Source organism: Muntiacus reevesi, chromosome 4 (assembly GCF_963930625.1).
Source record: "Muntiacus reevesi chromosome 4, mMunRee1.1, whole genome shotgun sequence".
NCBI classification, from domain to species: domain Eukaryota; kingdom Metazoa; phylum Chordata; class Mammalia; order Artiodactyla; family Cervidae; genus Muntiacus; species Muntiacus reevesi.
This window is the reverse complement of record NC_089252.1, coordinates 155906206-155920665: the sequence shown is the minus strand read 5'-3', so window position 1 is coordinate 155920665 and position 14460 is coordinate 155906206. Positions and strand designations below refer to the sequence as shown.

The 14460-nt window shown below is 34.6% G+C and overlaps 1 protein-coding gene across 6 annotated transcripts in view; it reads left to right on the top strand.

Annotated features, from left to right (window-relative positions):
• LRRK2 (leucine rich repeat kinase 2) overlaps window positions 1-14460 on the top strand; it is a 192931-nt gene that overhangs the window by 165060 nt on the left and 13411 nt on the right. For all 6 annotated transcript variants that reach the window (XM_065934611.1, XM_065934612.1, XM_065934609.1 and 3 more), the window contains 5 exons: window positions 1378-1478; window positions 5398-5592; window positions 7275-7468; window positions 8689-8761; window positions 9537-9721. In XM_065934611.1, coding sequence (XP_065790683.1) covers window positions 1378-1478; window positions 5398-5592; window positions 7275-7468; window positions 8689-8761; window positions 9537-9721 — 748 coding nt within the window. The remainder of the gene's footprint in view (window positions 1-1377; window positions 1479-5397; window positions 5593-7274; window positions 7469-8688; window positions 8762-9536; window positions 9722-14460) is intronic.

Below are 14460 nucleotides of genomic sequence, written 5' to 3'. Positions count from 1 at the left end.
GCTTTATTTTTAAGTTATTTAATTTTATTTATATACTAATTCATTTTACAACTGATAATTTTTTTGTTTAGTGCATGAATATTCTTAAATTCTATGATGTTACTATAAATCACATGAGAAACATAGAAGATATAGGGTTTCTTTTTAGTATTCTAAATGTTGATATATTAGGTATTATATTTAGAAGAATACTCAGAAAAGGAAATACTATAAGTCCAGGTTTAGGTGATTTTTCTTCTCATAAAGAGTTACTAAGTGTCCATTAGCTTGGAGTATTTTCATTTTCTTGAGTGAAGTAATTTCTATGCAGGAATGAAACAAATTATTTACTATAATAATTTTTAGTAGTAAATATTAGCAAGAATGAGTAAATGAGTGTTTAATGAGATCAGATCTCATTTTGAATGGTTGCCTCATGCTTTAAGGATTCCCTGGTGGCTCAGACCGTAAAGAGTCTGCCCACAATACAGGAGACCCAGGTTCGATCCCTGGGTCGGGAAGATCCCCTGGAGAAGGAAATGGCAACCCACTCCAGTATTCTTGCCTGGAAAATTCCATGGATGGAGGAGCCTGGTGGGCTACAGTCCATGAGGTCGCAAAGAGAGACATGACTGAGCAACTTCACTTTCACTTTTCACTTTCACTTATGCTTTAAAGAAATTCTAGGACTTTTTTCTTTCATTTCTTAACTGTTACTTCAGTTTGCATTCTGAAATATTCTTTTAAATATGTTTGTTTGTTTCTCATATTTTCTGCTTTTCATTTAAGAAAAGTTTTTAGTGTACACTGTGTTCCAGCTACAGGGAAGATAATTATCTCCTTTTGGGGACCTTAAAGATTCCCAACAGAAGGAAATCTATTTTTATGACTAAATACTTCATGCACAATCTGGGTCATCTCCCTCATTTTATCAATTAGCTTTCCAGGAAAAGTTTTCAGGTCTCTATTCTACACCAACCAGAAAAATAGCATATTTAAAAACAAATGTTCACAAATGACTGTGGGGATATGAGGACTGAATGCTTGCCTACTTTGAATATTAAAATAAAAGTATTTGCCAAAAAGTCTAATATATGAACAAAAGTGTTTTCAAAATCTTTTTGAAATGAAGGTATGAAATGAAAATCTATTTTTATTCAAAATGGTATTTGTGTCTCTTTTTATACTGTAAAAATCAATGACTCTTTTTTGATGTTTCTAGTGGAGATAATTAACAAAATTAGCATTAAGAGTGGTAAGCAGTTCATAATAAATATGAAATTATAGACATCAGTGTTTCCTTTGCAGTGTCTGGACCTCTCATACACATCAAGAAGAAATAAAATAATCTTTCTAATTTGTTCAGTGTTTTAGTGTGATATGTTTTTAATGTTTTAGATCCAGTTAAAGAATATGGTTGTGCCCCATGGCCTATGGTTGAGAAGTTAATTAAAAAATGTTTGAAAGAAAATCCTCAAGAAAGACCTACTTCTGCCCAGGTATTCATATCATTAAAATTTATTAATATTTTGTGCAGAACATAAAAATATTTATTTACTTATAAAATATATATACTTAAACATATAAATACACTCACAGTTTAAAACCGGTATAAACCAAAACTCTTACATCCTCTCACCACCCTGGACACAAAACAAAGGGTGAACATGCCAGAAAGGCACATATGCCTCTTTCTGATTGCATCACTCTTTTTCCCTATCAATGCAGCCACTCTCCTAACTTTCATGTTAATCATCTTTATTTCCTCCTTAAGGCTTCACTACCCAGTTTATTATTCCTGTATTCATAATTTTTATTTAAAATGGAAGCAGTCGCATGCTGTTCTGAGATTTTTCAGCTTTTCTCCCAACATTGGTTTGTGAACTTCATCCATATTGTTGAACATAGCTGTTGATTTCTTTCCTGGCTATTCCATTCCATTGTTTGAATTCACAACAATGTCTTTACCCATGACCATATCAATGGGTATTATTTCTAGTTTTTTGCTACTATCAGTACTGTTATTAGCGTGATTGTACATCTCCTAGTGCAAATTGCATAAGAATTGCTTTATGTTATATATCTAGGAGTTGAATTGCAGAATCATGGAATATGGGAATGTCTAAATCATTTTCTGAAGAAGTTGTACCAGCTTAACAGTTTCATCACCTGTATATTATTGTAGCTGTTTTTTAAAATATATTCTCCTTAAGTATTGTGCTATCTGACTTCTTAATTTTTTCAGAATGGATTCAGTTTTATACATTGATTTACATTTTCCTAGTTACTAATAAGGATGAGCATTTCTTTATATATTCATTGGTAATACATATGTTTCCTCTTCTGGAAAATGCTTGTTCATTCTTTTGCCCATTTTTCTATTAGGTTATTTGCATAAAAATGAAATTTAAAAGCAGCTTCTTTCTTTTCTACATTGTATACTAAAACTTAGTTGGTTATCTATGTTGCAAATTTGTTTTCCCAATTCATGGTGCCCATTTTTATTTCCTATGGAGTGCCTTTTGCTTAACAGAATTTCTTAATTTTAATAGAGATAAACTTAATAGTACTTACTTTTATGGCTATTCGTTTTAGAATCTTGTTTTAAAAGACCATTATCTCTTCCAGAGCCACAGAAGTATTTACCTATGGTTTCTTCATAAAGTTTAAAAGTTTTGCTTTTGATAAAGTTCTTAATTCATCAGGAATTGTATTTTTATCTAGATCCAATTTTCTTTTTTTCCATTTGGGTAATCTGTTTTCCAGCTTCATCTATGAAATTGTTTCTTCCTTTGTCTTCCATTGATCTTTTTTTTTTTTTCTGTTTGCACTCTGTGATATACTCTCAAAGATACACACACACATACTCTCTTCCATTGGTCAATTTACCTGTTTTTCCTCCAGTACAGTCCTCTCAATTCCTGAAGCGTTAATAGTCTTTTCCCCGCCCCAATTGTTATCCTTTAGGAATGCCTTAGCTGTTCTTGGTCTAGTTTTTCCATGTAAGTTTTTAAATCACTGTTAACTTTTTTGAAAAATTCTATTGTGCTTTGGATTAAACTTGCATTGAATCTTTAGGCAACAGCCTTATGATATATTAAGTTTCTGTATTCTTGAATGTGGGTTATCTCTCTGTTTAAGTCTTAAGTGTCTTTCAATAAAGTTTTACAATTCTGTGTACAGGTCTTGCACATCTTTTATTGGATATTTTTTGCTATGAATTGCTTTAAACTCAGTTCCTGGCTTGAGATGTTTTTGAATCACCTAGGTGATGGGAATCTTATTTGTAAATCTTGAGAGCAAGCTTATGAATAATAGTTTCTCAGGGTTCTTTTGCTCTTTCACTCTGTGTCTGTAATGTCCCAAGGCCACTTTCCTTATAGACCAGTGGGAGTGGGAGTGGAACATGGCTTTATTTCTCATTTTCCTTTATTCTGAATATGTGGCCCTTTGGGGTCCCAGTTTTATCCCATTACTACATTCTCCACTTTGTGCATCCCTAGATTTAACTCTTTCCCACCAGCCCCACAAGGCATTCAAAACCACACATCAGTTTTACTTCAGTAGACCAGTGCCTTAAGGGAAAATCAGGCTTTGGGGCTCATCTGACCTCTCTGGATTCTGCCTTTCATTAATATTTTGGCCTGATAATTCTGTGTGGTGTTGTCAGATCCCTAATGTTTTTAAGAGGTTAAAAAAATAATTTCTTCAATGTTTTAAATTTTAGTTAGCTGGAAGGCTTGTCCAAATAACCTTTTCTATCATATTATTGGAAATAGAACTCTTACAGTTTTTAAAATTTTATTTTGTTTTTATTTCACGGTCACACTGCATGGCATGCAGGATATTAGTTTCCTGACCATATCAAACCCTCGCCCCCTGTAGTGGAAGTCTTAACCACTGCCAGAGAAGTCCCTCTTACTATGTTTTAAATGAAACATTTAATATATCAAAATAAGAGGTGTTTTTATGTTGTGGACTCTCAATTTTGTATAATAATTAATTGAAAAATTTTTGTTCAGTTTCCTACTGAGAAATAGCTGAGGACATGTATACACTATCTTTATCAAACAACCTATAATCATGTTGACTACTTGTCTTACTTTTTAATTCCAGTTCCTACCAGTATTAATCACACAGACTTTAAAAAAAAATTATCTTGGTGATATTCTCCAAAGCTTAATTATTGTTTTACTTTTTCTTTTTTTTTAATTTTTGCTTATACTTCACTTGTATTTTATAGCTTACCTATCACCTTGAGGGTTTTTTTCTTTTAGCATATGGCAGTGTTCAAAAAGTTTCTCATGCCTATTTAAAATACTGTGTGTGCTAGGCAAGATAGGTAAACTCATGGCTTTGTCAGATGAGGCACTGCGTGAAAAGGAGCTTTCTTGGAGTCTCCTGCATGGCGGGCAAGTGGCTGTGACATGAGACTCTAATCCCATTTTCCTGACTCCTGGTTGTCTCCTTACACTGACTTTATACCATCTCTCTAGTTCTTAAGTGCTTGAAGGAAAAACGAAAACAGAATCTAGAGGCCATTTGTGAGTTTGTTGCCATGCTGTGGTTAGTCACTCAGCTGTGTCTGACTCTTCGTGATGCCATAGACTGTAGCCCGCCAGCTTCCTCTGTCCATGGGGATTCTCCAGGCAAGAGTACTGGAGTGGGTAGCCTATCCCTTCTCCAGGGGATCTTCCCAACCGAGGAGTTGACCTGGGGTCTCTTGCAATGCAGGTGGATTCATTACCAGTTGAGCTACCAGGGAAGCTTGTCCCCAAAGATCAAAATTTCATTTCCCTTCAATTGGTAGAAGCTCTAGTTTATTGTTGCCTTGAATATTTATCTTCAACATGATGTGTTTCTGCGGTATAAAACTGAATGAAGAATAGCTCCTGATTCTGCTAACTTTCTGTTAATTTGGCACTTTGGGAATTTCTTTTCAAGTTACAAAATACACCCAACATAATAATGTGTGTATACCATGCACAGTTTAAAAATAAGTATTGTTTTAATGTGATTTTATCTCTAATTTGTTAATCTTTTGCTCTGGGTGGGTCACAGTTTAAATATCAAATTTAGATTTTTCTTGATGGAACTGTAAAATTTAACTGTAACGTTATGCACAATGATATGATCTTTCAAGGTGTTTCCCAGGTGTCTTGGTCATAAAGAATCTACCTGCCAAGCTAGAAATGCAGGTTTGATCCCTGGGTCAGGAAGATTCCCTGGAGAAGGAAATGGCAACCCATTCCAGTATTGTTGCCTGGAAAATCCCATGGACAGAGGAGCGAAGTGGGCTACGGTCCATAAGGTCTCAAAGACTCTTGACATGACTTAGCGACTACCATCATAATACCATCATAATCTTTCAAGCAGACGTGTGTTAACTTGATGTGTGTTATTTTGTAAACTTCTCAGGTCTTTGACATTTTGAATTCAGCTGAGTTAATCTGTCTGATGAGACGTATATCAGTCCCTAAAAGCTTTACTGTTGAATGCATGGTTGCTACGAATCATAACAGCAAGAATGTGAGGATTTGGCTGGGCTGTGGGCACACGGACAAAGGACAGCTCTCATGTCTGGACTTAAATACAGAAAAATACACTCCTGAGGTAAATCCAAATACTCTTTAAATTAGTGATATTCTAGAAAACTCACTTTGTGAATTATTTTAAAGCTTGTGCCAGTTAAAAAGTTACTTGGGAGCATTCAATGCATAGGTGTAAAGTGTCTGGCTGGGGCCAGGGCCAAGGGAGGACTTGAAGGCACGGTGTTTGGTTTGGGACACAGTGACAGAGCTATCTGTGTCCAACTGCTGGGTAGAAAGTGATTGTCTGGGGCCTACCCAAGAAAGAAGTCTGAGAGATTCTCGACACTACCCATGACTGTCAGGTGGAACTGCAACAACTCAACTGGTTCTTTTTTAAAAAAGTTACTTAGGAAAAAATTAAATAAGGGCTAATGTAGACTTGTTATTAAATTAGCTTCCTGTTAGAACAAGTACATTCACAAGAAATTATGTGGTATGTGTTTTGTTTTAAAACCACAAGGTTATGTCTTAGGTCAGGATCCCTAGAAGCCTGAAGATCCTGAACCTGAAGCAGGATTTTATATGAGTGATTTAACGAAAGAGAGGGCTTCCCTGGTAGCTCAGCTGGCAGAGAATCCGCCTGCAATGCAGGAAACCCCTGTTCAATTCCTGGGTTGGAAAGATCCCCTGGAGAAGGGATAGGCTACCCACTCTAGTATTCTTGGGCTTGCTTGGTAGCTCAGATGATAAAGAATCCGCCGGCAATGCAGGAGACCTGGGCTTAATCCCTGGGTTGGGAAGATCCCCTGGAGGGGGGAGGGTGTGGCAACCCACTCCAGTATTCTTGCCTGGAGAATCCCCATAGACAAAGGAGCCTGGCAGGCTACAGTCCATGGGGTTGCAAACAGCTGGACATGAATGAATGACTGAGCAGAGGTCACAAGGAGAGAGAAACTTTAAAGAAAATACGGGAAGCCACGTAGGTCAGGGGAAGAAGCTCAGCCAAAATGTAGTTTCTGAGGAAGTCTAGCTTCAAGCTTTGTGTATGTGCATTCATGCTCAATCTTTCGGCCCCATGGACTATATGTAGCCCTCCAACTTTCAGTCATTACCAAGAAACTCTGGAATGTGATAACAGCACAGATTAATTCTTTCACCAGGCAAGTGGTCTAGTATGTCATTCCCACTTATCAGTTGGTCATTAGCCACAATTTGCCCAGTGGTAGAGTGGGGGTAATCTCCAAGCCACTTCTGAACAAGCCAGCTCCGTGTGGGCTGAAGGTAGTGAAGGATACAGCTTTGAGCTCTTAGTAGCCAACACTCAGAACAGCTGAGTGTAGGTGATAGAGGAGATCTGGGCTTGGCTTCTTCTATAAGATGGGTCACTAATTGTATTGGGAATTATAAGGTAAATTTCTAGACTTAAAAATCTAATATTTTGATAGTTGCTATGAAATGTGTTGTGCCTAAATATTATTCTTAAGGTTGAACAGTGTTCTTGTATTATTTTGATGAAGTGAGAAATGATACTGAAAATAATTTTCAGTTTTTAAATTTTAGTTTCAGGTACATTCTAGACAGACATTTTTCTTTTCTTTGCCAGTTAACTCATTTATTGTTGCAAGTTAAATAAAATCATCACTGTTTTTAAAATTAAAAGCAAGAAAATAAGAAGTTAAATATGTGGATTGCACAATTCTATACAAATTCTAGACACTTAAGGTAGAACAAAGTCCTTTAGAGTGTGTTTTCTTTTCTTAATAGGAAGTTACTGATAGTAGAATACTGTGCCTTGCCTTGGTGTATCTTCCTGTTGAAAAGGAAAGTTGGATTGTGTCTGGAACACAGTCTGGCATGCTCCTCGTCATTAATACTGAAGATGGGAGAAAGAGGCATACCCTTGAAAAGATGACTGATTCTGTTACTTGCTTGTATTGCAATTCCTTTTCCAAGCAAAGGTAAGACGGTGAATTTGACCTTGAAGGAATATTACCTATCTTTTAGCTGACTTAATTATGTGCAAAATTATTACAGTATCAGCACAGCTTGCTAATTTTTAACATTTTCCCATGGGTTGCATGTCTTAAAGGGAATTATAGGAGGCCTCAAAGATATTTGTGTTTTCCTGTAGACAGATAAGGCTGAGGCAGTTAAAAAATAGGTCAGTCATTTCTTCAGATCCCCAGCCTTGCTTCATTTTACCTCAACTGTGGCTCTGACTCTTCACAACTCATGACAGCAATGTACTTACATAGGGCTTCTACCAAAAAGAGTTCTTATTCTTTCTCTAAATACATGTATATCGATAATCTGTTATATGCCTCTAAAGCATAGCCCATAACTAACTACCAGATTAAAAAAAAAACTTCAGTAAATGAATTCATAAATTGTTAATAGGTGAAAATGTCTTAAACATTATCCGTTATTGAAGTGGCAGAATTTCAGATAAGAGTGATAGATTAGTTGCTGTAATATTTGGGGCAGTATGATTTCCATGAGTCATTTAGATTATAAGTCATATCCTTCAGTCAGTACCAGAAAATAAATAAGTATTAGAAAAATGTGAAGTCCAAGTTTTGGTGACTGAAATATAAACTCCATTGGCAAAGATCCAAAAATTATTGTTTGGATACTGTCAAAAATTTCATCAGACGAAATCAAATAGGCAAGGAAGACTTTGTATTTAAGGTAATTGCAATATGGGAGAGGAATTGAACTCAGCTCTGCTGAAATAAAAGATGGGAGAGTTTTTAAACCTCTAGTTTTTAACTAGCTAGTGGAAAAGTGCTGGAGGATTTAGGGGGAGGAGGAGGGTCAATGTGCTAAGGCCATCTGTATTGCTGATCGTTGCTTATTGAAATCGAGCTCCTACTGTCTTAAAAAGACTGAGAAGGCATGTCATAGTCTGATGACATTTCAGAGTAGGCTCTCATATCCTGAGAAAGTCATTTTAAGTTATAAAACTTGCAAGGGTCTAGAAGATCTGCATTTTAAGTGGGCGGAGAAAGAAGTTACAATTTACGTTTTCTCAAGTGAATGCTGTAAGGAAAGGGAGGTCAGGGCCAATAACCAGGAAAAAAAAACCTGTCTAAAGTTTAGTTAAGCTAGGGGGAATATGAAGCCATCTTGGTCTCTATAATCATTGTTTTTACAACAATTTTGAAATTTTTTCTTTTAGCAAGCAAAAAAATTTCCTTTTAGTGGGAACTGCTGATGGCAACTTAGCAATTTTTGAAGATAAAACTGTTAAGGTAAATATTGAACACATTCTGCATCAAAATTTAAATTGTTTTATGTTTGTTCATCACCAGCCTCCTGATTATAAACTCCCTGACACCAAGGATCATGTATTCTGCTTTTTATCTTTTCATTGCTTCAGAAAGTCTTGTGCACAATAGATTCTTTATAAATACTTGGTGATTAACTGTGTATATGAATGAACCAAGGAAAAATTGATAAACGAGATCTGATTTATAATATAGTGTTAGTGATGGAAATAATTCCATGTTTATATAAGTGAAGTAGATAATTTCTTATAAATATATTGTGGAAAAGACAAGGGAAACAAGTTTTAAGTCTGGCTTGCTATCAACCTATTCTTTAATCTTGAAGAAATCATTTGACTTTCTGTTCTTAAGATTCACATTTATCATTAAAGCATTGATTCTCCACCCTTCATTCATCTGTGGCTCCATCTAGTCATTTAACATCCTACCCATTCATACTCTTTGTTATCAAAAAAGCTTATTATCTAATGAGAGACAAAGAAGTAATTATAGTATAATTTTTAGGTTACAGCTGTACAAATTTTGCATGGAGAAGTGAAGAGATTGGCTATAAAGATAATTGAATACTATTTGAATTAAATCCTGTTTTTATAAGCCATTTGAAAAATGTATCCTGAATTATTTTTTTATATCTCTAACCATTTAAGAGGGAAAGTAGTTTTTAGAAAGCTCAAATTTTACACTATTTCATTCTGTAGATACTCAATTTACTGAATGTGTTTTTCTCTTTTTGGCAAAGTGTAAAGGAGCCAGTCCTCTGAAGATACTCAACATAGGAAATGTCAGCACTCCACTGATGTGTTTGAGTGAATCTGTGAACTTAACTGAAAAAAACATTATGTGGGGAGGATGTGGTACAAAAGTTTTCTCATTTTCTGATGATTTCACCATTCAGAAACTCATTGAGACCAGGACAAATCAGCAGTGAGTTATTCCTTTCTGTGCAGCTAATTTACCATTTTGTTAATGTTTCTTCTTTGTAATCATGTCAATAATACTGTCTGTAGTTCCCAACAAAAATCTTTCAAAATGCATACTTTATTTTCCTGTTGTAAATGTAAATATTCATTATGAAACTTGGCATAGGAATGTTAAAAAAATCACCCAGCCTAATCACATTTGGGATAAAATATGAAAATCCATGGTAATTTTAGTAGTGTTTTATCACTTTAAATTTTTATCATTTTCATTATCTCTATCAAATTAAACATGGAATTTGAAAGACAATCAACTCATTATTTTACTGAAGATATGAATTTTACACATATATTTTAGATAATTTTCTTTGTTCTTTCTTATTGAAGTACAAAGGTTATATTCCGTTTATAGTCATTATAAAATATTGGCTATATTCCCTGTATTTTATGGTATATCCTTGTAGCTTATTTTATACATAGTAATTTGTGCTTCTTAATCTCCTAACATTATCTTGGCCCTCCCCTCTTTCCTCTCCACACTGGTAAACACTAGTTTGTTCTCTGTATCTGTGAGTGTGTTTTAATTTTTTATATTCACTAGTTTGTTTTATTTTTTAGATTCTACATATAAGTGAGATCAAATAGTATTTGTCTTTGACTTATTTCACTTAGCATAATAACCTCTAAATTCATCCATGTTGTTGCAAATGGCAAAATTTCAATCATTTTGTTGGTGGGTATTATTCTATTGTATATTTATAATACCATATCTTCTTTTTTCATTCATCTGATGGTGGACACTTAGGTTGCTTCCATATCTTGCCTATCATTAGAGTGCTTGTATCATTTCATTTTTTTTTTTTTTTTGGGGGGGTGTAAATACCCAGGAGTGGTATTTCTGGGTCATATGGTAGTTCTATTTTTAGTTTTTTGAGGAATCTTCATACTTTCTTTCCATAGTGGCTGCACCATTTTCACAACCAGTGTATGAGGTTTCCCTTTTCTCTACACTCTTGCCAATGCTTGTTATTTGTGGTCTTTTTGATGCTAGCCATTCTGACAGGTGTGAGGTGATATTTCACTGTGGTTTTAATTTAAGCTTCTCTGATGATACTAATGGTGAGCACCTTTTCATGTGCCTGTAGATCATCTGTATGTCTTCTTTGGAAAAATATCTAGTGGGTCTCTGTCCTTTTATTAATTTTGTTTTTGTATTTTTAATGTTGATTTATAGGTGCTATTTATATTTTGGATATTAACACCTTATCAGTCATATCATTTGCAAATATTTACTTCTATTCAGTAGGTTGTCTTCATTTTGTTGATGGTTTCCTTCACTGTGCAAAAGTTTTTAAGTTTACTTAGCTCCTCCCATTTATTTTTGCTATTATTTTCTTTGCTTTAGGAGACAGATCCCCCCAAAATTATTGCTGCAATTTATGATAGAGAGTGATATCCAGTCTTGCATTTGAATCTTTAATCCATTTTGAGTTTATTTTTGTTTATGTTGTTAGAGAATCTTCTATGTTTCACTCTTTTCTATATACCTGCCTATTTCTTCCAGCACCATTTATTGAAGAGACTGTCTTTTCTCTATCATACATTCTTATTCTTGCCTTCTTTGTTGTAGATTAATTGAACATAAGTGAGTTGGATTTATTTCTGGTCTCTTGTATTTGATTGATAATGTGTCTTTTTTGTGCCAGTACCATACTATTTTGATTATCATCGCTTTGTAATCTAGTCTGAAGTCAGAGACGGTGATTCCTCCAGTTATGTTCTTTCTCAAGACTGTTTTGACTCTTTAAATCTTTTGTGTTTCCATACAAATTTTATGTTCCGTGAAAAATTCTGTTGGTATTTTAGTAGGGATTTCACTGAATATATAGATTGCCTTGGTTAGTATGGTCATTTTGACATTATTAATTCTTCCAGTCCATGAAGATGGTATATCTTTCCATCGGTTTCTGTCATCTTCAGTTTCTTTCTTGAGTCTTACAGTTTTCCAAGTACAGGTCTTTTACCTGCTAGGTAGGTTTGTTTCTTGTTATTTTATTCATTTTGATGCAGTTGTTAATGGAATTGTTTCCTTAATTTCTCTCTCTGATTGTTTGTTGTTAGTGTACAGAAATGCAACAGATTTCTGTATCCTGCCACTTTATTGAATTCATTAATGAGCTCTACTAGTTTTCTGGCAGTGTCTTTAGGATTTTCTATGTGTAGTATCATGTCATCTGCAAACAGTGACAGTTTTATTTTTTTCTTTCTAATTTAGATTCCTTTTCTTTCTTTTTCTTGTCTGATAGCTGTGTCTTGGACTTCCAATATTATCTTCAATAAAAGTGGTGAGAGTGGGCATCTTGTCTTGTTCCTGACCTTAGAGGAAATGCTTTTCACCCCTGAGAATGATGTTAACTATATGCTTGCCATATATGACCTGTATTGTGGTCCCCTCTGTGCCTACTTTCTGAAGAGCTTTTTTTAATCATAAATGAATGTTGAATTTTGTCAAAAGGCTTTTCTGCCTCTATTGAGATGATCATATGATTTTTATTCTTGTTTGTTAATGTGGTATATAACATTGATTGATTTGTGAAAACTGAAAAATCCTTGCACTGCCTGGTTAGTCTTACTTGATAGTGATGATCCTTTTAATGTATGGATTTGGGTTGCTAATATTTAGTCGAGGATTTTTGCATGTATGTTTATCAGTGGTATTGACCTGTAATTTTCTTTTTTGTATGTTTTCTTTGTGTGGTTGATACTGGCCTCATAGAATAAATTCAATAATATTCCTTCCACTATAATTTTCTGAAATATTTTGAAAATGTTTGATAAAATTCATCTGTAAAGCTCTATGGTCCTGGATTTTTGTTTGTTGGGACTTTTTTTTTATTACTGGCTCAATTTCAATAATAGTGATTGTTTTGTTCATATTTTACATTTCTTTCTGATTCAGTATTGTTACATTGTACATTTTTAGGAATTTGTCCATTTTTTTCTAGGTCATCCTTTTTTTTTTTTTTTTTTTTTTTTTGCATTTTGTTTGTAGTAATCTCATGATTCTTTGTATTTCTGTGATGTTGGTTGTAACTTCTTTTTCTTTTTGATTTTATTAATTTGAGCCCTCTCCCTTTTTTTCTTGATTATCAATTTTATCTTTTCAAAGAAACTGCTCTTAGTTTTATTTATGTTTACTACTGGTTTTTAGTCTGTATATCATCTACTGCTTCTCTTACCTTTATGATATCTTTCCCTGTGGTAACTGTGGGTTTTGTTTGTTCCTGTTTTTCTAGTTCCTTTAAGTGAAAGGTTAGCTTGTTTATTTGAGAATCTTGATTTTTCTGAAGTCACCTTTTTTCACTATAGATTTCCCTTTTTTGAACTGCTTCTACTGTATCCCATATATTTGGATCTTCATGCCTCATTTTCATTTGTCTTCAGTTGTTTTTTATTTCTTCTTTGATTTCTTCAGTGACCCATGTTATTTAGTTTCCATGTATTTGTGCATTTTGCAGTTGTTTCCTTATAGTTGATTTTTAGTCTCAGCAAATGGTGTGAAAAGCTATTTTATGTCATTTCACTTTTCTTAAAAAAGATGGAGTACCAATCATAGTCAACAAAAGAGTCTGAAATGCAGTATTTGGATGCAGTCTCAAAAACGACAGAATGATCTCTGTTCATTTCCAAGGCAACAATTCAGTATCACAGTTATTCAAGTCTATGCCCTGACAAGTAACACTGAAGAAGCTGAAGTTGAATGGTTCTATAAAGGCCTGTAAGTCCTTTTAGAACTAACACCCAAAAAAAGATGTCATTTTCATCATAGGGAACTGGAAGCAAAAGTAGGAAGTCAAGAAACACCTGGAGTAACAGGAAAATTTGGCCTTGGAGTACAGAATGAAGCAGGGGAAAGGCTAGTAGAGTTCTGCCAAGAGAACACACTGGTCATAGCAAACACCCTCTTCCAACAACACAAGAGAAGACTCCACATATGGACATCTCCAGATGGCCAACACTGAATTTAGATTGATTATATTCTTTGTAGCCAAAGATGGAGAAGTTCTATACAGTCAGAAAAAATAAGACGGGGAACAGACTGTGGCTCAGATCATGAACTCCTTATTGCCAACTTCAGACTAAAATGGAAGAAAGTGGGGAAAACCACTAAGCCATTCAGATATGACCTAAAATAAATCCCTTATGATTATACAGTGGAATTGAGAAATAGATTTAAGGGGCTAAATCTGATAGACAGAGTGCCTGATGAACTATGGGCAGAGGTTCATGACATTGTACAGGAGACAGGGATCAAGAATATCCCCAAGAAAAAGAAATGCAAAAGAGCAAAATGACTGAGGAGGCCTTACAAATAGCTGTGAAAAGAAGAGACGCTAAAAGCAAAGGAGAAAAGGAAAGATATACCTATTTTAATGCAGAGTTCCAAAAAATAGTAAGGAGAGATAAGAAAGCCTTGCTCAGTGTTCAGTGCAATGAAATAGAGGAAAACAATAGAATGGGAAAGACTAGAGATCTCTTCAAGAAAATTAGAGATACCAAGGGAACATTACATGCAAAGATGGGCTCAATAAAGGACAGAAATGGTATGGTCCTACAGAAGCAGAAGATATTAAGAAGAGGTGGCAAGAATACACAGAAGAACTACAAAAAGATCTTCATGATCCAGATAATCATGATAGATAGTGTGATCACTCACCTAGAGCCAGACATCCTGGAATGTGAAGT